This window comes from Odocoileus virginianus, chromosome 6, assembly GCF_023699985.2.
Source record: "Odocoileus virginianus isolate 20LAN1187 ecotype Illinois chromosome 6, Ovbor_1.2, whole genome shotgun sequence".
Classification (NCBI taxonomy): Eukaryota; Metazoa; Chordata; class Mammalia; order Artiodactyla; family Cervidae; genus Odocoileus; species Odocoileus virginianus.
In genome coordinates this window covers 26,541,250-26,566,578 of record NC_069679.1, presented here as the reverse complement: position 1 = coordinate 26,566,578, position 25,329 = coordinate 26,541,250, and the positions used below count along the sequence as shown (strand labels likewise).

The 25,329-nt window shown below is 41.8% G+C and overlaps 1 protein-coding gene across 1 annotated transcript in view; it reads right to left on the bottom strand.

The window, feature by feature from the left end:
- The window catches only part of RTF1 (RTF1 homolog, Paf1/RNA polymerase II complex component), a 46,607-nt gene extending 30,636 nt beyond the window's left edge, over positions 1-15,971 (bottom strand). Inside the window, exons 1-2 of the mRNA XM_020877567.2 lie at positions 15,791-15,971; positions 3,847-3,957 (exon numbers count right to left, since the gene is read on the bottom strand). Coding sequence (XP_020733226.2) covers positions 3,847-3,957; positions 15,791-15,868 — 189 coding nt within the window. The 5' untranslated portion in view covers positions 15,869-15,971. The remainder of the gene's footprint in view (positions 1-3,846; positions 3,958-15,790) is intronic.
- Between the last annotated feature and the right edge of the window lie 9,358 nt (positions 15,972-25,329).

Sequence of the window (25,329 nt, the reverse complement as noted above, 5' to 3'; positions counted from 1 at the left end):
GCAACTAGATCAACCTGGGAGTGCCCAAAAGATTAATGGGATAAAAGGGAAAGAGAAGAAGCTTCAGAAAGAAAGAAAGTAGAAAACAATGGAATGGGGGAAAGCAAGAAGAGACCAGAGTTTTGAAGAGGTGGTAAGCTGGAGCATGAAGCTCATCCAGGAGGGCTGACCCAAGTTCTTGGAAAGAAAAACCTGGCGTGACAAGCAGTGAATGACAGGGCTGGACCAGATGCTTTTATTTCTCAAAAGTGTAGAAAACAGGGCTGTACGTGAAGCTTTTTAAAATAATCATTCTCAGTCAGGTTGAGGGTATTAGACGTAAGTCTGATGTCCCCTTACTTTGTCTAATGTAGTTATAGTCTGCTTTGAACAACAAAAAAAAAAGGTTTTCTTGGTATCTCACATGATTTTCACTGGTAGCAAGTGAAAATCTAGGTTTTCTTCTTATGTCTTATCTAGGTGCAGCTATCTGTTTTCATGAGACCCACCATGTTTCTAAAAAAGACTCTGAACTACCTGATTTAGGACACCGTTCCTCCTAGCAGACTTTTGTTTCAGCCATTTTTTTTTTTTAACTTCATCTCATGAATGGGCACTGCTAATTCTCTTCCTTCTAACTTGTTATTTTTCTTCCCTGCCACTCCTGTCTGCACTCTTGGTGGTGCTTCTCTTATCAAATGCTTTCAGGGACAAGAAGTGACGGTACCAAAATGCCACAACACAACATTATAAACTACCATTGAGGTGTGTTTTCCAATTTCCCAGGCATGGTCAATGTAAACGTTACAGAAAGAGTTCTACTTCTTATTTTCTCATGTGCCCAAGATATGATTGAGAATAATTCACTCAGCAAAAATAATACCGAAGCATATTTTCTTTCATTAAAGTTAGGTATTCCTTCCCCCCCAACAGAGACTACAAATGAAATTTCTACTATTCCCTCCTGAAATGAACACTTTCTCTCTCTCTCTTTTTTTGGACTATACCACACAGCTTGTGGGATCTTAGTTCCCTGACCAGGGATCAAACCTGTACCCCAGGGAGCTGAAGTGCTGAGTCCTAACCTCTGGACCACCAGGGAAGTCCCCATAATTGAAACTTATACTTAATATCCACTGTACCCACTTTTTTTCTGGATAGGAAACTTTCATAACTTCTTTGCATCTCCCTCCCCACCCCTATTAGTTAGCCAGATATCTTCTTATTCTAAAGTCAGTGCATGTCTCTCCTTAAGACAAACCACCCGGTAACCTAACTCAGTTGTTCCTGACAAATTTTCTGTTCCAGCAAATCTGAGGGGAACAGTATACTTCTTTCTATCTGTATTTATCATTGCTAATGACAATAAACCATAAAAGAGTCACATGGGAGGGGAAAAGTGTTAGGAGGTATATATGGCAGCCATAAATCTGAGTTTACCATGTTACTGAGTTCCCTAGTGGTTGGCAGGATTTTTTTAAAAAGATTTTCTTAATTGTCGAAAATAATGAAATATTCACCCTAACTCTGAGGTGCTTTGTGCTTAAGCTAGTAGCCTGGGCCAGAAACTGATAATGCAGACCACAAAAAAGAGGCACCTTTCAGAATGGCCATGAAATAGAGACTGCTATTTCCAGTGAAGGGTGAGAAGATTGGAGCAGAGCTGCAAGAAGCCAGTGAACCTGAGGGATGGGACGTGGAGGCAGCAACAAGAGCTAAGAACTTTGTGGGGGTAAAGTTACTCAAACTCTAATTCCCTCCTAGACAGGGTGCAGCCTGCCTGTCAGTTTTTTCTCTAATAAGTACGGAAGTAGCTGGTAGAGTTCTAAGGATGAAGACTCAAGAGCTGGTAAGTAGCTGCGAGTGACAAAGGGAATCCTGAGCTGGAAACACGTTTATGACGCTCGACCTACCCTAGCACATGTTTGGGCTCCTCTAATGCTGTGGAGTTGACATGTAACTCTGACCGCTTGGTAGAAGCAGTTCAAAATGATGACGGGAATCCCGGTATACTCAGGAGTGATCTAATGATAGTACTATGGAGCTTCAAAGGATAGCTACTGATTTTTTCCTTAAGGAAGTACAAAGACCGTAAACATGCTACAGGGTATTCCAAACACAACACAGATTTGGGATTACACTGTAGCAGCTGACTTCTGAAACATGGAAAATGAAAGTAGTTAATGTAGGAACAGTGGGGAAGGGAATTATTTCAAGATTTTTCTGTTGTATTTTTGCTTTTTTTTTTTTTAATAGAAAAAACAAAGCAAATTATTTCATGAAGTCCACTGCTTTTCTAACAGATTGGGTTACTTCATCAATTTTAGAGGAATTACAGTTCCTCCATGAAAAATAAATGAAACAAAGAATAAAATTCACACATTCACTACCTCTTATTGTCAAAACAATTTTAGGTCTGTTAAATTATTTAAGATTAAGAATATCACTACAGTCAATCAGAATGCAATCATTCCTAATCTGCATATGCAGGGCACTAGTAAATACTGTTCTGGCTGTTAACTAAATTTTATTATAATAATTTTTTTTTTTTTACTTCAGTGGAACTTTAACACAAGATACTGTTAGTGCACTGTAAGAATATTTTCCTAGGGAGCTTCCCTGGTGGTCCAGTGGTTAAGAATCTGCCTTGCAATGCTGGGGACACAAGTTCCATCTCTGGTCCAAGAGGATCCTACATACCTCAGAGCAACTAAGCCCAGTGCTACAACTACTGAAGCCCACACACTGTGCTTAGCAACAAGAGAAGCCACCGTAATGAGAACCCCGCACAGCACAACGAAGGGCAGCCTCTGCTTATTGCAACTAGAGAAAGCCTGCACAAAGCAACAAGACCCAACACAGCCAAATGATAAAATAAATAAATACAAAAATAAAAAAATTTTCCTAGACTGCTGGGTAAGAGATTAAACACAAACGTGATATCCAGTCTCCCTCCAGGAAATTACTAAGGGGAAGAAAAGTATTTTAAATCAAATGAGGAACATGTAGGAGTGTTTCAAAGACCTTTCCCTTAATCTCTCTCTTCCGTTAAAGTTCTGGATCTTGATAACCCTATATGCAAAACAGAAAAAGAGACACAGATGTATAGAACAGACTTGTGGACTCTGGGAGAAGGTGAGGGTGGGATGTTTCAAGAGAACAGCATCGAAACATGTATATTATCTAGGGTGAAACAGATCACCAGCCCAGGTTGGATGCATGAGGCAAGTGCTCGGACCTGGTGCACTGGGAAGACCCAGAGGGATGGGGTGGAGAGGGAGGTGGGAGGGGGGATCGGGATGGGGAATACATGTATATCCATGGCTGATTCATGTCAATGTATGACAAAAACAAACAAACAAAAAAAAAGTTCTGGATCTTTTAGGGCCTTGTTAGGTGGTGGGCAGCAGATTGGGAAAGTCACCTTGGCTTAAACAATGACCAGCTGGATGTTTCTCCATAATACCTAATGACATCACTTTCGGGGATGTTGATTACGTCTACCCAAAGAAAGCTTCCTGTCTTCCTATTTTCCGCTAAAATTTGGCATTCTTGACAGAATTTCTTTTCTAACATAGAAATGGGGTTAAGAAGTTGACAAAAAAATAAGAGATGATGACTAACAAGTTGTGCCCCTTCTGTAAGAGTGCTGAAAATAAAAGATTAAAAAATGGTCACGGATGCACTGCAGAGGTACCTGCTGGGTAACTAGCAGTACAAAGAACATCATAATGTGAGGGTTTTCCATACACAATTTTCTTTCCCTAAGAAATTCTCACAGATCTTAGGTGGGAAGGTCTCAGGTTAAGGAAATGAGGCTGTCAGGACGCTCAAATGCCCATCATAGGCCTACCCCTTCACACCCACCTCGTCATCGCTGTTAGACGTCTCTGAGTCTGAGGAGGCAGCAGGCTGACTCACAGGCGGCTCCTTCTCTTCAGAGTCACTTCGCTTCCGCTTTGCCAGGGACAAGAGTTCCTGAGAGGGCAAAGTAGCCACATGAGTTTTGTTTACAGAGAAAATACAGCCAAAAATACTATAATGCCCACCTTCCCTAAATCTCTTCTACCTCTTTGTGGTTGCAATCAAAAAATACTGTCATGGGAACTTTCATCACATGAACAGTCAGACTGCCACACTTCTAAGTGCTAAAGAAATGTTTTCAAAATCTGTCCTGGGAATTCCCTGGTGGTCCAGTGGACTGTGCACTTTTACTGCCAAGGGCCTGGGTTCAATTACTGGTGGGGGAACTAGGATCTCACAAGTCATAAAGCACAGGGGAAAAAAAAAAAATCTGTCCCCTCAATGGGAGGTGTATGTCTGATATGGAGAAGTGAACAGTAGGCTACCCCCATGTGTGTTACTCGCTCAGTCGTGTCAATTCTTCGCAACGCCATGGACTGTGGCCTGCCAGGCTCCTCTGTCCATGGGATTCTCCAGGCAAGAATACTGGAGTGGGTTGCCATTTCCTTCTCCAGGGGATCTTCCCAACCCAGGGATCGAACCCGGCTCTCCCCCATTGCAAGCAGATTCTTTACCATCTGAGCCCCCAGGGAAGCCCCAGGCTATCCCCAAATTTCCTATAGAAGTTACAGAAGTACTGATCTCAGGACCATGTCTACAAAGGTAATCTGCTCCCTGTCCTTCGTGGTAGAGCCAATACTCTGAGCATCCTCTTACTATACGTATAATTCATGGTAAAACTGGCATCTGTGGCGCTGTTCGGAATAAGCTGACAAACTGTAAGTTTCTGAAAGTGAAAGTCGTTCAGTCGTATCCAACTCTTTGTGACCCTACGGACTGCAGTCTGCCAGGCTCTTCTGTCCATGGAATTCTCCAGGCCAGAATGCTGGAGATCTTCCCAACCCAAGGACCGAACCCAGGTAGCCTGCATTGTAGGCAGATTCTTTACCATTTGAGCCACCAGGGAAGCCCAATAAGTTTCTGAGGTAGTTTTATGAATGTTTAAACCAGGGGGGAAAAGTATATTTCTGGTGCTTAACCCAGGGTCAAACAGGGAGGATGCTGACCACTACATCAGAATCCTAATTTGACAACCCAAATATTTCCATTCACCATCTCTGCTTTGTCCTGGTGATTTAAGAGATTAAAGGGGAAGAGATATGCCGTTTAGTAAGTTGTGGCTACAACCAGGATTTGCTCTTTCACATGGCTCCCTCTCCTGTTAGTTCTCCCCAACTCATTTCCAATCACTCAAAAACACAGCAAAAGGATACTTGCTCTGGTTCTTGCTCCTGGATAATATCAATACCAGCCCAAAATTATATTGCACTTACCAGATGTCAGGTACTTTTCTAAGCATCTAACATGTAATCTTCACAACAGCCTTAAGGTAAGTATCATCATCACCCCCATTTAAAGATAAAGAAAACTAAGCAGTAGGAAAGATTGAGTAATTTACCCAAGATAATGCAGCGAGTGTATGACAGAGTCAGGATTCACACCAGGACAGATAAAATCCTAGTTCCTATTTCAGTCATGGTTTACATTTTCCCCTTGTGCCAAAAAAAGAGAAAAATACAACTAATAAATACTAGTAGCATTATTCCTTGATGATGATGGTGCTATACAATTAAAGATTAAGTGCCAAGACAAAATTTTAAAGACTGCTATAAAATATCTGTTTTCCTCTTCCAGTCTCTTTCTATTTTAGGAGTATACCCTCCTTGGCCAGAATGAGAAAATGACCTTCTCAGATTAACAGCTGACATGATCTCGTCTTCATAAGCAGTCATGAAACGTTACTCTTCTCATTTCCTTAGACAGAGCTGGCATACTAACTTCCTGAAAAGGCTTCAGATCATAAGAACACTCTCCTTTTTTCATATCAAAATGGTAACTCCTACTGACCAAATACGAATTGCAACATATTTGTGTGCTTATAGTCTTTTAAAAATGAGTATGTCATTTACATACAGTATGTTTTATCCTGTCTTATGGACAGTTCTATGAGTTTGACAAATACAGCTGAACTACTCTCATGAACCAGATATAGGACAGTCCCATCATGCCCTCCAAATTTTGCTGTAATTTGCACTGGTCAATAGCAGTCACTACTTTTGTATGAAAAAGTAGAGCATGTATGATCTTCAGCCTTTTCAGGAAGTTAGTGTTCTTCATCTCCCTCCCTCCATCCCCTGGCAATCACAGACCTGCTTTCTGTCCCTGTACATCTGCCTATCATAAAATATCATATAAATGGAATCATGTAGCAGGTAGTCTTTTGAATCCAGTTTTTTAGAATAATGCATTTAAGATTAATCCATGTTGCTGAGAAAGGTATCGCCAGTTTGCTTCTTTTTATTGTTAAGTAATATTTCATTGTATGGATACAACACACTTTACCCATCTGCCAGGTGAAAAACATCTGGATTGTTTACAGCTTGGGGCAATTATTGGTTCATGTAAGGTTTTCATGTAAATACTAGTTTTTATTTCACTTGGATAAATGCCGAGGAGCGGTATTGCTGGGTTATAGTTGTGTACGGCCTTTATCTTTTTTCCACATTACTTTCATGCAAATTTATAAAAATTGGAAAGATTTCTGATTAGTAATTTTTTCCTGACCCTTTGAGGTTCACAAATGCAACAGAATTCTGTTTTGTAATAATACCAACTCATTATAACATGGATTTGGATACGCTGGCAATCAACTTCTTCCCTGAAACAGACTATTACAAGCAGTAGATATCCACTGACAGTTACTGTAACTAAAGTGTTAAGATGTTAATACTGTCTTCCTGTTAAAAAGATTCCACATGATATTAAAAACCTAAGACAACTAATAAGAACCCGTGTAAGTTATCTGTATAGCACAAAGAACTCCACTCAAAACTCTGTAACTGTACCTATATGGTAAAAGAATCTAAAAAAGAGTGAATATATGTATTACTGATTCACTTTGCTGTACACCTGAAATTAACACCACACTGTAAATCAAATATACCCCAATAAAAATTTAAAAATAAATACGTAAATAAAAGATAACAATCCAGCAAATGGCTCTTCATTAGTGGACAATTGCATCTGACAGGCACAGTCCTTCTACAGCATTAAATACCATACAAAGTACAGAGACAGCAAAGACCTTAAAAAGTGTGAAAGATACTCCTTCCACAAGCTGAGAACTGTATATGAAGTTACTGGGGAACTCATGGCAAGGCTACTCTTCACAATTAAGTCCTTTATATTCTGAGGGCTCATTAATCAGCTGAACACACTAATGTGCAACAGGAACATCTTGCCAATACCGCACACACGAAGAGATAGATTTGTTACCTGTAGGGGTGGATTTATCTAATACCAAAATTCACAAAAGCCAGTTTAAAACTGATTCATGCATGGGGGTAGATCTACCTGCAGCTCTCTCTTGCCGGGCCCACTTCACTGTGCCACACTGGTTGAGATGATGGTGGTGGTGTGTGTCCAGCGGTTCTCTCACCATCCTCTCTGTATTTCATCACAGCTAGTGAAAACCTTCCTTACTTTTCTTGGTGTTCCTCTAGGATGCCATGGCAGTGTAGGGTGCCAGCATGGTTTATCAAATTGAAGCTGAACTAAAGATCTACTGAGAGTAACACCAATGCCCAACACACCGAAGGTAAGGCTGTGTAGGATGCCACATCTGGCTTCCAGAGGAGTTTCATTAACACTGCTTGATATTTAACACTAAACTAGATGGCCAAAACTCAGACCCTAACAAAGCAAGCCTAACTACACTAAGGTAATATTTATTAAAATAGTATTATTTTGGTTAAAATTAGAATTTTAATCCATCAATATGTGAAAATTCATAAACCGGAGGATTGAATTCCCCCACCCTATCATTCACAGTGCGCTCTTTGTGATGCCATGTTGGGATCAACTTGAAATAAAGCAATTTAGCTTCTCCTTACTCAAAGGAAATTAAGTCTCATCTCTTTAATCAAACCTCCCATGATCACATGAAAGTGGGATACATATTCTGTACCCCAGATTAGGAGAATAAAAGCCCACATAGATAAACCTCAGAGATTGTTTTTTTTTTAAACAGTTAATTAGCATGTATCTTTCACTTATTCATTCCATAAATACAACTAACGTAAGTTATTACTGCCAATTAGGGTGACCTGACATCTTGGTTTCCTCAGGACTGTCCTGGTTTTAGCACTGAAAGTCCTGAATTCCGGGAAATTCAGTTCCTGGCAAGCCGGGACAGATATTAATAGTTCCCCTGCTATCAGCACCTACTATATACCAAGTTCTGAGTAGACAGTCATGAAGATACATAATCCTTTGATCTCCCAGAACTGAAAACCAAGTGAGGGGGTATATGAATAACTGATTCACTTTGCTGTACACTTGAAACTAACACAACATTATAAATCAACTATACTCCAAAAACATTTTTTTTAATAAATAAAATCAAGTGAGGGAGAGAAACAACAAATAGGTAAAGAAACAATTATATCTAGTAATAAGTGCTAAAAAGGTGGTTATCACCTTTTTGTGGATGGAACAAAGTGGATGGAACGCCTATCTGCAATAGGGTGATTGCTTCTTTGAGGCAATGGTATTTAGGCTGAGACTAGAAACCTGGCGAAAGGAGATGGGGGTGCAGCAGTCTTCTGGACAGAAGTCTACAGATAGAATAGATAAGGCCCTGAAACTGGCAACAGCTTGGCTTAACCAAAGAACTGAAAGGGAACCACTGTGACTAGAGCTTCTTAGGTAAGGGGTGGGGGGTGATGGAATGAGGCAGGTTAGAGGCAAGAAGAAACCACATCATTCCCAGGTTTATAAAGCAGGATCAGGAGAACAAATTTTATTGGAAGGCAGTGGGGAGCCTTCATCAAATGATTTTAAGCTAGGGAAGTAACCATCCCCTGACAGGGTTTTTAAAAGAGCACTCTAACAGGAATTGACTAGAGGGCCAGGGAAGAAGTAGAGAGGGGCCCACAGCAGGGTGATCAGAGAGGATGGTGGCCTGGACAGCCTAAGTAGCCACAGGGACAGAGGGAAGTGGGAGGGCTTGAGAGATGCTGAGTATATTACTCACAGAGGTGTAAATCTGAGATTAATTCCTATTTTTTCTTTCATATCAAAATTGTTGATAGAAGAACATCATTCCAACAGTGGACACTGGTTATTTTTAAAGAATAAGGAACACAGCCACTGTGTACATACATGTCTGTGGGATACATGTATCCCATACATGTATCTGTATACACATGTATGTCCCATCCTTTTTTGCTGGAACTGTTTCAACAGGCATGCACTATTTTTATAATTAAAAAACAAAAGAAAACAAACCAAACCAATGAACAAACACAAAAACCCTTCAGAAGAAGTAATTCCAAAGTGACAGTATAACATTCTTTTACATATCACATGACTGGAGCTAAATGTGGCAACTTCTCCTTCCAATTTCCAGCAAAGTGATTATAGTTATAGATACAATACTGTGCTATATAAATGCCCACACTGCCACAGAATTGATAAAATAAAATCAGCTTTCAACACAACCAAAATAAAAAGTACATAAAAATCTTTAGGAGAAGGAAATGGCAACCCACTCCAGTATTCTTGCCTGGAGAATCCCATGGACAGAGGAGCCTGGCAGGCTATAAGTACATGGGGTCGCAAAGAGTCGGACACGACTAGGCGACTAAACCACCACCACCACAGCAAAGAACTAACACAACACTGTAAATCAACTATACTTAAATAAAAAATAAAAATTAAAAATTCTATTACTGTTACTTATTTATAATTGGTTCCCTCTTTGAATACTTTCTAACTAATGCACATTCGGCCTTATAGAAGAGGTATCAGTATTACAGCAGAGGCTAGAGTAATAACTCCCAATCTGACACTGTCCCTTTTATCTCTAAGTGACTCTATTATAAAGGAAAGTTAGAATTTAACTTTCTACCATGGATATGCAACAAGCAGCATTTGCTTATTCAGCAATGATTTATTAATTGTCTACTCTGTGTCAGGCAGGCATTATTTTCAACTACCTACAATATTTCCACTTGAGAGTCTCATAAGACAATTTTAATCTCTACACATCTAAGACTGAGCACATACTCTTCACCTCTAAACCTGATCTTCCTCCAGGGTTCCCTATCTCATGCCCGAACATCTTCCTCCTTACCCCCAGCATCCAATCAATCATCAAACTCATAGTTTCATAGCGTGAATATTATGTCCTACTGAATCCACTTTCTGCTGTGTCTATAACTACACCAGTCCAAGTCAGGCATTCATTCAACAAATATTGACAAGGTACATGCAGCAGGCCGGACACTGTTTGAGATGCAGGGACACTCCCTCTCAGAGCTTCCATTCTAGTGGAACTTATCCTCTCCACCATCTCTCACCTGGACTCCTCTATCTGCCACCTAACTGGTGTCCCTTCTCCAGAATACTCTCCACATAGCAGCCTGGGAAAACTTTTCAAAAGACAAAGGGGAACACCTCTCCCAGCTTAAAATCCTCCACTGGTTTCTCATTACCCTCAGAATAGAGTTCACAGTCCTGAATATTGCTGACCTGATCCTGCCAGGGGCTTAAAACTTCTTTTCAACCTCGGCCCACAGAGAGATAAATTATACATTATGAAACAATATCTTCATAAGACAATACTTATCTTTACTAGGTCTGACATACCATTATTTTTTCTATTTGATTCAATTTTGTTTTTATTTTTAATACTGGTTGTGATCCACTAAACTCGTTTTTCCATTCTCAAAGGGTCCCAAAAGACTACTTTTGCAGCTTTGCTTGTACCACTCTCTCTCCAACTGGTGATGTCGCAGTCATTCTGCTTCTTTCAGTTTCGTGAGGGTGCTCAGTCCTTCCTGCCTCAACGGTTTTGTACATTTTGGTCCCTCAACCATGAACACTCACATGCCCCTGTACTCTTCAGTCACCCATCTCCTTGTCCCTAACCCATATTCCAGGTCTCAACTTAAATGTCCCTCCCATCAGGCGAGCTTTGGGTCCCACGTCAAACTGTCACAGCATCTTTGTTCGTCCTTCCTAACCTGTAACGTAAGTGTAAGGAAATGACTCTCTGAGCAATTCCAGCACCTGTCCCTCCCTCTGTGCTCCCCTACTCCCAGCTCCTGGAAGGTAGAAATTGCTTCCATTTTGTTCATCCAATAGCCTTATTGTCTAGCACTGTCTAACACATTTGTTGAAAGATTCAAAAAAACAAAAAACAACCTTTCCTTTTGGGGAACTTAGGAAGGGAGCAAATAAGTACATCAAGAGAACGGGTGTTGAAAGACAGGTTTTCAATTTTTCCTAAAAGCCTCTCTGTTATGGCTCCCACTGTTATGGACTCAACCTTCCCAGCACTATTTCTAAAGGAAAGTCAAGTGAAACTGGCAGATGAGTTACATCAGGCCAGATGCAACATTATCACAAAAATTTTAAAACTTCACAAGTTAACACTGACACTTCTCACAAGTTCATCCTAGACTTCAAACTGCCCTGACTCATGAAAAAAGAGTTTAGGGGCTTCCCTAGCGGTCCAGTGGCTAAGACTCCATGATCCCAGTGCAGGGGGCCTGTGTTTGATCCCTGGTCAGAGAACTGTAACTAAGAGTTCACATGCAGCAACGAAGAGTTTGCATGCCTCAACGAAGATTGAAGATCCCATGTGCTATAACTAAGACCTGGCACTGACAAAAAAAAAAGACTATATTAATGAGAAGCACAACTTCTAAATTTCCCAACTTTTATGTGAAAGATTTGCGGAAGGATACTTGATAACAATGATATTTTAAACACATAATGTCTAAAAACAATTCCTACAAAATACTTAGGGGCCTATTAAAAAAATAAAGTTTAATTATGGCTACTTCAAGTAGCATGAGCAAAGAGGACAGGATAACACAATTACCATCATTTTAAATAAGGATGAAAACTACGAAATAACTGCATGTAGCTTTTCTTTTTTCCTTAAAATAGGCAGAGTAAAGTTCTTTTTATAAACACTGAGTTGTATTGACTTGAACAGAAAACTTCTGATTCCTTTCTTGTCTTGGATGCTTTTCATATTACAGGGCCCACTGCATAAATATTATTTCAAAAGAGTGACACATTATCTTCACGGAGGTACATGGTGGGGTAAAAAAGCCTAGATTTGGCTCAAATTGTGTTATTTTTTCCCAAGAAGCACCAAAAGCAAATAACTCCATGATTCGCAATTCTAAGATGTTGAAAAAAAGGTGTGGCCAACATAAAAAATAAGGTCACTATCAGGTCAGATGTTAAAATGAATCCTTCAAAGGTCTGAGTATTTAAAACCTTTGAAAGTTAAAACAAATTTCAAAGAACTCCAATTCAGTTACTACATACCTCTTCCCACCAAGAAGAAAGGGAAAAAATAAACAGGCCTCAAAAAATGCATCCCAACAATTCAAACGGCTTCAGAGATTAGAAAAACCAGATGCTTTACCACTTTAAACATCTCTGTTAAGTTCCTTTGGTTATACATGCACACACACTATGGCTGAGACAGGAAGCTATTTCTCTCCCAAACTACTTACAGGGTCTTATGAAAAAGATTAACTTGCATACAGACAGTGGTCTTAGTGTTTAATACAAGTAAGTACCTGGACTATCACTGGTAAAATGCCATATTTTACCTCAGAGGATAGAGTCCCCTGTGAGTCTTCTGATTCAGTAGGTCTGGGATGGGAGCCCCTGCAAAGTACATCTTAAACAAGCAACCCAAGCAGTTTCACACATACATGTTCTTTCTCTCACCACCAGGAAAAACCAGTGTAGAAGACTGACCTGCCTCATCTGCAGTAAAGACTAATTTGGAGGTAATATTTCTGACATAATGGCTTAGATTCCCATTTGGAAAACTCATAGACAAAGGATCTCCTTACTAACTGTGCTCCGTTCTCACACTTGACACTCAGAGATTTGTCATGGTTTGTTCTTTTCCACAAGGCCTGCACATTAGACAGCAAATACGATGTTATACCCCACCAATGAAGACCAAGAAATAGATGGAGGAGACCAAGGCATCTTGGTGAGATAAGGCCCAGAAGGCATTAACTTTGCTCTGAGGATTCCTAAAGACTGCAAAACCAGGCTGACTTTGAACTTCTGCTAAAGATCTCTGGGAAAACTTCTAGAGAGCACAGAACTTTTTGATTCCTCTGAAAGCCTGGCACAGGGCTGAACAAATAGAAAGAAGGCACTGATGCCTGTTAGGATGCACAGGAAATGGGGATTTTGATCTGGTTCCCATCTGATAAAAGAATGCCAATGAGTTGCAAAGGAGAAAGTTGAAATTGCTGCTAAAATGTAGGTATTACTTACAAATTTTATGCTAATTTCTTTTTACTAATAGCTAAAGTTGGGTTTAAAGTTGTAATCCCTTCAGTTTCTACTTTGAAAAAACTTTTTTGTGGATAAGGAAAAACCTTTCTGCTACAAAAGGAAGCTCTCTACTCATTTTATTTGTCAGACTTCTGTGGAAAATAATCAAAGACAGAATAATTTACAGCTTAGTTAATTTATCATCAGAAGAGATGTCTTAAGAGTGCTTTACCAAGGAAGCCCCCCAAATCATCTTTTAAACTGATGTATCAATTTCCTCTATTCAATATACTTTACAAACATGCATTTGAGTAACACAGAAAATGGTTATGAAACATCATTTTGCAATATGAAAACCAGATTATAGTGGAAAGAGCATAGGCCTTGCAGTCATACAGATTTGGGTTCAAATTCTACTACCAAGTTGTGTGAATCTAGGTAAATTACACCTTCAACCTCCATTTTTCTTATATCTAAAATGGGGAAAATGGTACCTACTTCATCAGAATTTGAAAACCTGACAACTGTAAATAAAGCACTTAATTGAGGTGACTGGATGGCTCAGTGGGTAAAGAAACCACCTGCGATGCAGGAGACACCAGAGATGAGGGTTTGATACCTGGGTCAGGAAGATCCCCTCAAGAAGTAAATAGAAACCCATTCCAGTATTCTTGCCTGAAAAATCCCACGAACAGAGGATGTCAGTGGACTAAAGCTCAGTCGCTTAGTCGTGTCCAACTCTTTGTGACCCCAAGGACTGCAGCCCGCCGAGCTCCTCTGTCCATGGGATTCTCCAGGCAAGAATACTGGAGAGGGCTGCCATTTCCTTCTCCAGGGCTACAGTATCCTTCTACAGGTCTCAAAGAATCGGACATCACTGAGCGACTAAGCACACAAAACACATAGGTGACTGGTTCACCACAGGCCCTATGTAAATGGTAACTGAAGTTATCATCAGAAATACCTACATTTTTAAATTAGGAAATAGTTGTTTTTTAAGTTCTAATCCTAAGTGCCAATCTAAACTTATCAACCAAATGTTTACAATCAAGAATATATTTTTACTATTTCAGGAGTCTTTCCTGTGGACATTTTCACCTTACCTTTCACTTTCTATCCCATAACAAGGTTTCTATCCTTCTGATACTTCTCCATAGGCCCCACTACTTCCTCATCTCCTACCTCCATACTACCATTTTCAAAACAGCCCTCTTTTCTTCAACACCTCTCCAGTCCCTTTTTCTCAAAGTCCTCCCCTTTCATGCCCTAATATTTAAGTCCTGAGACCTCTGACCTAATACAGAAGACTCCCGAGAAGCCATTTGTAGAAAAGCTTTAATTCTCAGGTGCTTGTACCAATTAATTCTTGCAACTACTCAATCCTTTGTAATAACCCAATCAGATACATAAGGCTGATGTTTTATCTAGACTTTACAGTTATGGCCAAAGACACATAGCTAGATAACAGCACAGTCTAGAACTCAAAAATTTCAGATTCTAAGTTCAGTACTCTCTGCTCAACTTACAGAACTACCTCTTGCATATCCTTTCTTTATATAATTTGTTCACTAAACATGGGGAAAACTCTCTTTGAATCTTCTGCTATCACTGGAGCACTGCTACAAAGGACAGCTTCCTCCCTATAGTATCTCCCAGAGTATATAAACAGTTCAAGCAAATCCAAGACAGTGAGACCTAAAGTTAGTTTCAATGGCTCCTGAACATCTTTTAAGTAGAAAGAATTCTGGGATGCTGCATGAAAAGGGCCAAGAGGCCCCGCCAGTCCCTCCATGCAGCCCTAGATATTTCTCCACTTATGCCCACTTTCCTCCTCCCAAGAGCTTTCCTGGGTCTGACATCTCAATGGGGACCCTTAACAAACACAAACCACCCTAGCTGCCAAGTAGATTCGTGTCCACAGCTCAGTATTCATCGCCAAGCAGAGAGAGGTTCCCCTCCACTCTGTTCACATCCTCGTCTGAAAAACTTCATCTTCCACAGCCTGCACCTTCTCGGCCTCCCTCTCCCGCCCCCCACCCCTCGCACCGCCCCACGATCACCCGTGCACCTCCTCCAAAACCTCCGAATCTCCCGGGTTGGCGAGCGATACTTTCTATCTCTCCGTGCCCGGATCGCCTGGCCTGCAGCCTGCCGCCCCGATCTGGCCGTGGCAGACCAAGGATTCCTCCAGTTCCCCTAGTCCGAGGCCCACCAGCCTGGCCCCTGCCCCGCCTCCCCGCCCAAGGCGCCAAGTCCTCCGGGCTCCGTCTCCAGGCCCCGGCCAGACTCCAAGGGCCGCGGGCACTGCGGGGAGGACAGAGGGGGCGGCAGCGGCGTTCAGGACACGAGGCAGGCCGGGCGCTCCAGCCAGGAGGCCCGGGGCCCGACAGGCTCCCGACTCCCGTGGCCGGGACTCAGCCCTCCCGCTCCGCTGGCCCGCGCCTCCGCGGCCTGTCCTAACCTGATCCAGGTTCTCGTCGCTGCCGCTGTCCTCCGTGTCTGAGTCGATCACGACGCGCCCTTTCCGCTTCTTTACCATCGTGGTCCCCCGGCTCCCACGCCGGACGCCGCCCGGACTCCCCTCTTGCCCGCCTGCCAGTGGGACCGCCACTGCCGCCGCCGCGCCGCCGCCGCCGCCGCCGCCGCCGCCGCCGCCGCCGCCGCCGCCGCCGCCGCCGCCGCTAGGGCCGCTCGCCTGAAAGACAAATCGTTTGGACCACGCTGAGAGCACCTGTTGTGGAATGAAGCCTGCCTATCAGGGCTGTGCGAGTGACAACTGATCTGGGACCTGAAGGATGCATCTGACTTCCCCAAAAAAAGAGTAGAGGGAAGGGTATTCCAAGCAGAGAACCGTTTGGTCAAAGACATAGCGATAATAGAAAAAGTTGGGTCCAGGGAACTGAAAGTTCTTCTTTTTTTTTTTTTTTAGTTCTACCACTTTATTGCTACCAACCCATCTCCCTCCACCCTCGTGCACACATGCTCAGTCATGTAACCCCATGGACTGCAGCCCGCCAGGCTCCTCTGTCCATGGACTTTTCCAGGCAACAATTCTGGAATGGGTTGCCATTTCCTTCTCCATGAAAATTCTTTATGGCCGAACAGAGGGCATGGTGTGTGGGGATGAGACTGTGGAGGCACGCAGCGGCCAAATCATTCAGACCCTAATAAACTATATTAGGAAATTTTAAAATCTTCGGTATTGAAAGATACTAAACTGTAAAACGACATTATCAGATTTGTGTTTTTGAAAAAATTACTCTGGCTGCAGTGTGGCGAGTGAATAAAAAAGGAAGGAGACTAAGGCAGGAAAACCACATAGGCTGTTGAAGGCATTTTGGCAAAAGATGATAATGCCCTGAACTAAGGAAAGTGAAAGTCGCTGAGTCGTGTCCTACTCTTTGCGACCCCATAGGCTATACATGTACGAAATTCTCCAGAACAGAGTACTGTAGTGGGTTCCTTCTCCAGGGGATCGTCCCAACCCAGGGATTGAATGCAGGTCTCCCGCATTGCAGGCAGATTCTTTACTTCCTGAGCCACCAGGGAAGCCAGAACTAAGGAAGAAGCAGTGAAACTGGGGAGAAATGGATGGCTTCTGGATAATTTGGAAGGAAGAATGACCAGGAGTTAATGATTAGTTGAGGAACCTGTATGCAGGTCAGGAAGCAACAGTTAGAACTGGACATGGAACAACAGATTTGTTCCCAATAGGAAAAGGAGTACGTCAAGGCTGTCTATTGTCACCCTGCTTATTTAACTTATATGCAGAGTACATCATGAGAAACGCCAGGCTGGAAGAAGCACAAGCTGGAATCAAGATTGCCGGGAGAAATATTAATAACCTCAGATATGCAGATGACACCACCCTTATGGCAGAGAGTGAAGAGGAGCTAAAAAGCCTCTTGATGAAAGTGAAAGAGGAGAGTGAAAAAGTTGGCTTAAAGCTTAACATTGAGAAAACTAAGATCATGGCATCTGGTCCCATCACCTCATGGGAAATAGATGGGGAGACAGTGGAAACAGTATCAGACTTTATTTTTGGGGCTCCAAAATCACTGTGGATGGTGATTGCAGCCATGAAATTAAAAGACGCTTACTCCTTGGAAGGAAAGTTATGACCAACCTAGACAGCATATTAAAAAGTAGACATTACTTTGCCAACAAAGGTCTGTCTAGTCAAAGCTATGGTTTTTCCAGTGGTCGTGTATGGATGTGAGAGTTGGACTGTGAAGAAAGCTGGGCACCGAAAACTTGATGCTTTTGAACTGTGGTGTTGGAGAACTCTTGAGAGTCCCTTGGACTGCAAGGAGATCCAACCATTGCATCCTAAAGGAGATCAGTCCTGGGTGTTCATTGGAAGGACTGATGCTGAGGCTGAAACTCCAATACTTTGGCCACCTCATGCGAAGAGTTGACTCATTGGAAAAGACCCTGATGCTGGGAGGGATTGGGGGCAGGAGGAGGAGGGGACGACAGAGGATGAGATGGCTGGATGGCATCACCGACTCGATGGGCATGAGTTTGAGTAAACTCCGGGAGTTGGTGATGGGCAGGGAGGCCTGGCATGCTGCAATTCATGGGGTTGCAAAGAGTCGGACACAACTGACACAACTGAACTGAACTGAAAGATTCGTTGGGAAAGGGAAAAGGTGACGTCCCAAATACAGATAACTCAGGATCTGGTTTAGGAAGTTGGTGGTGAGTGGGTCCTTCATGGAGATAAGGAACACAACTGGAGAGGACATTTGGGAGACTGGGTGTGTGGGAGATCAGCTCAGTTTGATGCCTGTTGAGGGCAGCTGATAAAAAGAACAACTTCACAGTGATTTCTTTGTGGGATTTGGAATATAAGGTAGGGAGCATCAGAAACAATAATTTGAAATTGTTCTCAAAAGTTTTTGGAGTCCATTAATTCTTTATTCTGGTTGTGAACTTGAGAGATAGACTTGAGGCTTCCCTAAGTGTTGCTGAAAAGTGTTCAGAATTAAGGTAGAGAAAACAACCCAAATAAGGCCCCACTATCTCTACTCAAAAAACCTTGTTCTAAGAGAAGTCCCCTAGACTTCTCTCCCCCAGCGTATCCTTGGAACTGAGCCCATGGCCAAGGTGACCCAAAATGTCCAGTTTACCTCCCTTGTTACTACCTACCTCAAAGGCCGACGCCTTCCCCAAGGACTGTCTTTAAATCTGTGAATAAAAGAAAGCTATAATATAGTCAGTGACCCTTGACTGCAGTTAAGAAAGATGGGTTCTTTAATTGAGTGAAATCTATTGATTTTTCAGCAAGGGGTCTTCTAAAGCATGTGGACTGGACTTAGTCCATGTTGAGACCAAACTGTATCTGAAATGAATGAAGGAACATTCTGTACTCTGAATTTCCTCTTGAGTTGGCTTCCTAGGGAACCCAACCTGTGAAAATTTCCCCTTTGTAAAATGAAGATAATGATAACATCTGCCTCTTCAGGTTTTGATAAGGTATAAATTGGGCTTTCAGGTGGCTTAGTGGGTAAAGAATCCACCCGCAATGCAGAAGACCCAGAAAACCACAGGTTCAATCCCTGGATCAGGAAGATCCCCTGGAGGCAGGCATGGCAACTCAGTCCAGTATTCTTGTCTGGAGAATCCCATGAATGGAGGAGCCCGGTGGGCTCCAGTTCATGGGGTCACAAAGAGTCAGACATGACTGAAGATACTGAGCACATAGCACACACAAGGTATGAATTACTTAACATATAAAAAAGTGCTTAAAATACTTCCTGGTAAAGAGTAAGTACTCAATAAATGTCTATAATTGTTTAATTGGGGAGGTGAATTACAGTAGAGTGAGTAGGGGCTGGAGGAATAGTGTTGGAAATGGGAAATTTCTGCTTTTTGTATACTATGATATTATGTGAACTTATTACACTGAATATGAATTTTAGAAAGATGGTAACGATAACCCTATATGCAAAACAGAAAAAGAGACACAGATGTATAGAACAGACTTTTGGACTCTGTGGGAGAAGGCAAGGGTGGGATGTTTCAAGAGAACAGCATCGAAACATGTATATTATCTAGGGTGAAACAGATCACCAGCCCAGGTTGGATGCATGAGACAAGTGTTCGAGGCTGGTGCACTGGGAAGACCCAGAGGGATGGGGTGGAGAGGGAGGTGGGAGGGGGGATCGGGAGGAAAAATCAATCAATAAATAAAAGTTTTGAATCAATCAAAAAAAAAAGAGACAAAAGACATAGTCGTATTTCTTACCATTTGCAAATGGAATTCTAAAGATTGTCTCAACCATTAACAATAGTTAACTCTGGGAAATATAATTAAAGTTTTTTTAAAACCTTAAAAAAAATACTTCCTGGTAAAGAGTAAGTACTCAATAAATGTCTATAATTGTTTAATTGGGGAGGTGAATTACAGTAGAGTGAGTAGGGGCTGGAGGAATAGTGTTGGAAATGGGAAATTTTTGCTTTTTGTATACTATGGTATTATGTGATCTTATTACACTGAATATGAATTTTTCATCATTATCTTATTTATTTTTAATTTTAATTTTTTATTTTTGACTATGCTGGGTCTTCATTGCTGCACACAGGGTTTTTCGAGTTGCCGTATCAGGGGCTACTCTAGTTGTGGTGGGCAGGCTTTTCATTGCAGTAGCTTCTCTTGTTGCAGAGCATGGGCTCTAGGGTGCACAGGCTTCAGTAGTTGTGGCACATGGGCTTAGTTGCCTCTTGGCATGTGGAATCTTCCCGGACCAGGGATCAAACCCTTATTCCCTGCATTGGCAGGCAGATTCTTAATCACTGGACCACCAGGGAAGTCCTTATAATTTTAAAATGTTTTTGGGGGAAATAGAATATTTTTTAAATTATAAAAAAGTAAATTTAAGGGCAGGGCATAAAGAAAAGAAATCTATGTAAAATTATACTATACCAAGATATTCATCCTCTCTTTACCAAAACAAACAAGATTGTTTGCATTTGTATATATTTGTTCAAACTGTATTTATCAAGCACCTACTATACGCCTGAGTTCAGACACTGAGCTAGACACTGGATAAGATGAATAAGTCACCAAGACAAGATCCCTGCTCTCAAGAGCTTATATTTATTCACACATACACATTGCAAAACACATGCACATTTAAAGTGCTATGAGGATTCCATTTCAAGTAGACCACCCCAAAGGCCAAAAGAGATATTTTTAACATCTATTGTTTTTGAGAAAATGCAAAATGACAAAAATTACTATGAATTTCTAATCCCCAAAGTGTGGTATTAGTAAGTGGGGCCTTTGGGAGGTGATTAGGTTATAAGGGTGGAACCCTCATGAATAAGATTAAGTGCCCTATCAAAGAGACACCAGAGAGCTTTCTCACCACTTCTGCCAGGTGAGGACACTACAGAAAGATAGCAGTCTGCACCTGAAGAGGGTCCTCACCAGAACCCAACTATGCTGGCAGCCTTATCTTAGACTCCCAGCTTCCAGAACTGTGGGAAATAGAGTCCTGCTGTTTAAATGCAAAAAAAAAAAAAACAAACAAAAAACAAAAAAACTATGAATTCATTAAACAAACTAACCTGTATCCTGTTCCTTACAACTGTACCTAAAAATATATAAAGAGTCATACAAGTAGGTATGTGAACTTTGAGAGAAGGACTGGGAAATCATTACTGTGTAATTTGCCATGCTGTTGTAGAGTCCTTTTGGTGACCTGACTATCTCTTAATGAGTTCAGGGTCTGAAAACTGACCCAGATCTAAAAGTGGGCAAAGGATGGTCACTGTCCACTGGGGCAACTGCCCTCAGCCCCTGGTCACCCAACCTTAATTTCTCCTAATTAAAAATTGAGGAGTACACTTGTTGTTTGACTATCTAGTTTGTCTTTGGGGATGCTATATTCCGTTAACCATTTCTATGATTCTCTGAGGGTCAGGATTCTGCAGCTGTCATTCTGACCTTTCCACTCTTCATAATAATTGCATCTGCCTGGCTTCTCACAATTAAGTGATATTACCTGACTTCTTGTTTCAAGACCCTATCGCTCCCCTTACAGAACCCAGTTTTCCAACAGCTGCTCCTACTGTCAGTCCTAGCCTATAAAGGAAAACCACAACTGAACTTTTAGTGATGCTGGTGCACCCCTTACCATCACATTCCTTATAGTTTTGATGAATTCACAGGTCTCCTCTTGGTCTTCCCACAGAACATGATCATTCTGTGGAATTTCTGACCTTAAGTACATCCACCTCATTCTGACTTCTCTAAATTTTTAAATCTCTTCCTACACTATATGTCTTGGCAACTCTGGCATTTTTTACTTCATGTGGGCTATAAAGTTTTCCATGCCTCTAAGAGCCATCCTTATGACAAATTTTTAATATTTCCTGGGTTCCTTGGCAGAGTGATAAATTCTGTGACTTAGAGTGCGCCTAAATCAATAAACTCCCCCTAATCCATCTTTGCACTCAGGAGTTCATGATCTGAGCCACAGTCAGTTCCTAGTCTTGTTTTGGCTGACTGTATGGAGATTTTCCATTTTCTGCTGCAAAGAATATAATCAGTCTGATTTCAGTATTGACCATCTGATGATGTCCATGTGTAGAGTCGTTTGCTGTGTTGTTGGAAGAGGGTGTTTGCTATGACCAGTGTGTTCTCTTGGCAAAAATCTGTTAGCTTTTTCCCTGCTTCATTTTGTGCTCCCAAGGCCAAACTTCCTGTTATTCCAGGTATCTTTTGACTTCCTACTTTTGCATTCTAGTCCCCTATGATGAAAAGGACATCTTTTTTTGGTTTTAGTTCTAGAAGGTCTTATATGTCATTATGCTGCTGCTGCTAAGTCGCTTCAGTTGTGTCCAACTCTGTGCGACCCCATAGATGGTAGCCCACCAGGCTCCCCTGTCCCTGGGATTCTCCAAGCAAGAATACCGGAGTGGGTTGCCAATTCCTTCTCCAATGCATGAAAGTGAAGTCACTCAGTCGTGTCCGACTCTTAGCGACCCCATGGACTGCAGCCTACCAGGCTCCTCCGTCCATGGGATTTTCCAGGCAAGAGTACTGGAGTGGGGTACCATTGCCTTCTCTGGTGTGTATCATCATAGAACCGTTCAATTTCAATTTCTTCAGCATTACTGATTGGGACATAGACTTGGATTACTGTGATATTGATTGGTTTGCCTTGGAAATGAACAGATCATTCTGTCATTTTTGAGATTGCACCTAAGTACTGCATTTCTGACTCTTTTGTTGATTGTGAGGGCTACTCCATTTCTTCTAAGGGATTCTTTCCCACAGTAGTAGTTATAATGGTCATCTGAATTAAATTCACCCATTCGGGTCCATTATAGTTCGCTGATTCCCAAAATGTTGATGTTCACTCTTGCCATCTCCTGTTTGACCACTTCCAATTTTCCTTGGTTCATAGACCTACCATTCCAGGTTCCTATGCAATATTGTTCTTTACATCATCAGACTTTACTTCCATCACCAGTCACATCCACAACTGGGTGTTGTTTTCACTTTGGCTCCGTCTCTTCATTCTTTCTGGTGTTATTTCTCCACTGATCTCTAGTAGCATATTGGGCACCTACCTATCTGGGGAGTTCATCTTTCAGTGTCATATATTTTTGCCTTTTCATACTGTTCACGGGGTTCTCAAGACAAGAATACCAAAGTGGTTTGCCCTTCTCCAGTGGACTGCATTTTGTCAGAACTCTTCACCATGATCCATCCACCTTGGGTGGCCCTACACGGCCTGGCTCATAGTTTCATTGAGTTAGACAAGGCTGTGATCTGTATGATCAGATTGATTAGTTTTCTGTGGTTGTGGTTTTCATCCTATCTGCCCTCTGATGGATAAGAATAAGAACTGGTGGAAGCTTCCTGATGGGAGGGACTGGCTGTGGGGGAATCTGAGTTTTACTCTGTTTGGCAGGCCATGCTCAGTAAATCTTTAATCCAATTTTCTTTTGATAGGTGGGGCTGTGTTCCCTCCCTGTACTTTGGCCTGAGGCCAAACTATGGTTGGTAATGGCTGTAACACCTCTTTCATTTTTTTTTTTTTTGTAATGACCTCCTTCAAAAGGACTTATGCCAGGACTGTTGAATTCAGTGCCTCTGACCCCACGGCAGGCCACTGTTGACCCATGCCTCCACTGGAGACCCTGGGACACTCACGGGCAAGTCTGACTCAGTTTCTTGTGTGGTCACTGCTCGTTTCTCCTGGGTCCTAGTGTGCACAAGGTTTTGTTTGTGCCCTCCAAGAGTCTGTTACCCCAGTCCTGTGGAAGTTTTATAATGAAATCCCAGTGGTCTTCAAAGCCAAATTCCTGGAGGGGTTCTCAGTCCCTTTGCTAGATTCTTAGGAAACCTGTTTTGGGCCCTAGAACTTTCTTAAAAGTGTGGGAATTTCTTTGGTATAATTGTTCTGCAGTTTGTGGGTCCTCTGCTCTGTACCTCTATGGTGGAGCTAATGGTGACCTCCTCCAAGAGGCCTTATGCCACATGCTGGGTGTCCCAGGTCTGCTTTATTGAAAAATTCAGACTTAAATCGAAGAAAGTAGGGAAAACCACTAGACTATTCAGGTATGACCTAAATCAAATCCTTGGGATTATATACTGGAAGTGACAAATAGATTCAAGGGATTGGTTCTAAGAGAGTGCCTGAAGAACTATGGAAGGAAGTTCATAACATTGTACAGGTGGTGATCAAGACCATCCATAAGAAAAAGAAATGCAAAAAGGCAAAATGGTTGTCTGAGGATGACTTACAAATAGCTGAGAAAAGAAGAGAAGCAGAAGTCAAAAGAGAAAGGGAAAGATATACCCATCTGAATTCAGAGTTCGAAAGAATAGCACTGAGAGATGAGAAAGGCTTCCTCAGTGATCAGTACAAAGAAATAGAGGAAAACAATAGAATGGGAAAGTCTAGAGATCTCTTCAAGAAAATTAGAGATACTAAGGGAACATTTCATGCAAAGATGGGCACAATAAAGGACAGAAACAGTATGGATCTAACAGAAGCAGAAGATATTAAGAAGAGGTGGCAAGAATACACAGAAGAACTATCCAAAAAAGATCTTCATGACCCAGATAAGCACAATGATGTGATCACTCACCTAGAGTCAGACATTCTGGAATGTGAAGTCAAGTGGGCCTTAGGAAGTATCACTGCAAGCACGGATAGTGGAAGTGATGGAATTCCAGTTGAGCTATTTCAAATCCTAAAAGATAATGCTGTGAAAGTGTTGTACTCAATATGCCAGCTAATTTGGATAACTCAGCAGTGGCCACAGGACTGGAAAGGGTCAGTTTTCATTCCAATCCCAAAGAAAGGCAATGCCAAAGAATGTTCAAATTACTGCACAATTGCACTCATCTCACGCGCTAGCAAAGTAATGCTCAAAATTTTCCAAGCCGGGCTTCAATAATATGTGAACCATGAACTTCCATGTTCAAGCTGGATTTATAAAAGGCAGAGGAACCAGAGATCAAGTCACCAATGTCCATTGGATCATAGAAAAAGCAAGAGAGTTCCAGAAAAACACCTACTTCTGCTTTATTGACTATGCCAAAGCCTTTGACTGTGTGGATCACAACAAACTGTGGAAAATTCTTAAAGAGACAGGAATACCGGACCACCTTACTTGCCACCTGAGAAATCTGTATGTAGGTCAAGAAGCAACAGTTTGAACCGGACATGGAACAACGGACTGGTTCCAAATTGAGAAAGGAGTATGTCAAGGCTGTATACTCTCGCTCTGCTTATTTAGCTCATATGTAGAGTACATCATGGGAAAATTGGGCTGGATGAAACACAAGCTGGAATCAAGATTGCTGGGAGAAGTATCAATAATCTCAGATATGCAAATGACACCACCCTTATGACAGAAAGTGAAGAAACTAAAGTGTCTCGATGAAAGTGAAAGAGCAGAGTGAAAAATCTGGCTTAAAACTCCACATTCAAAAAACCAAGATTGTGGCATCCAGTCCATCACTTTGTGGCA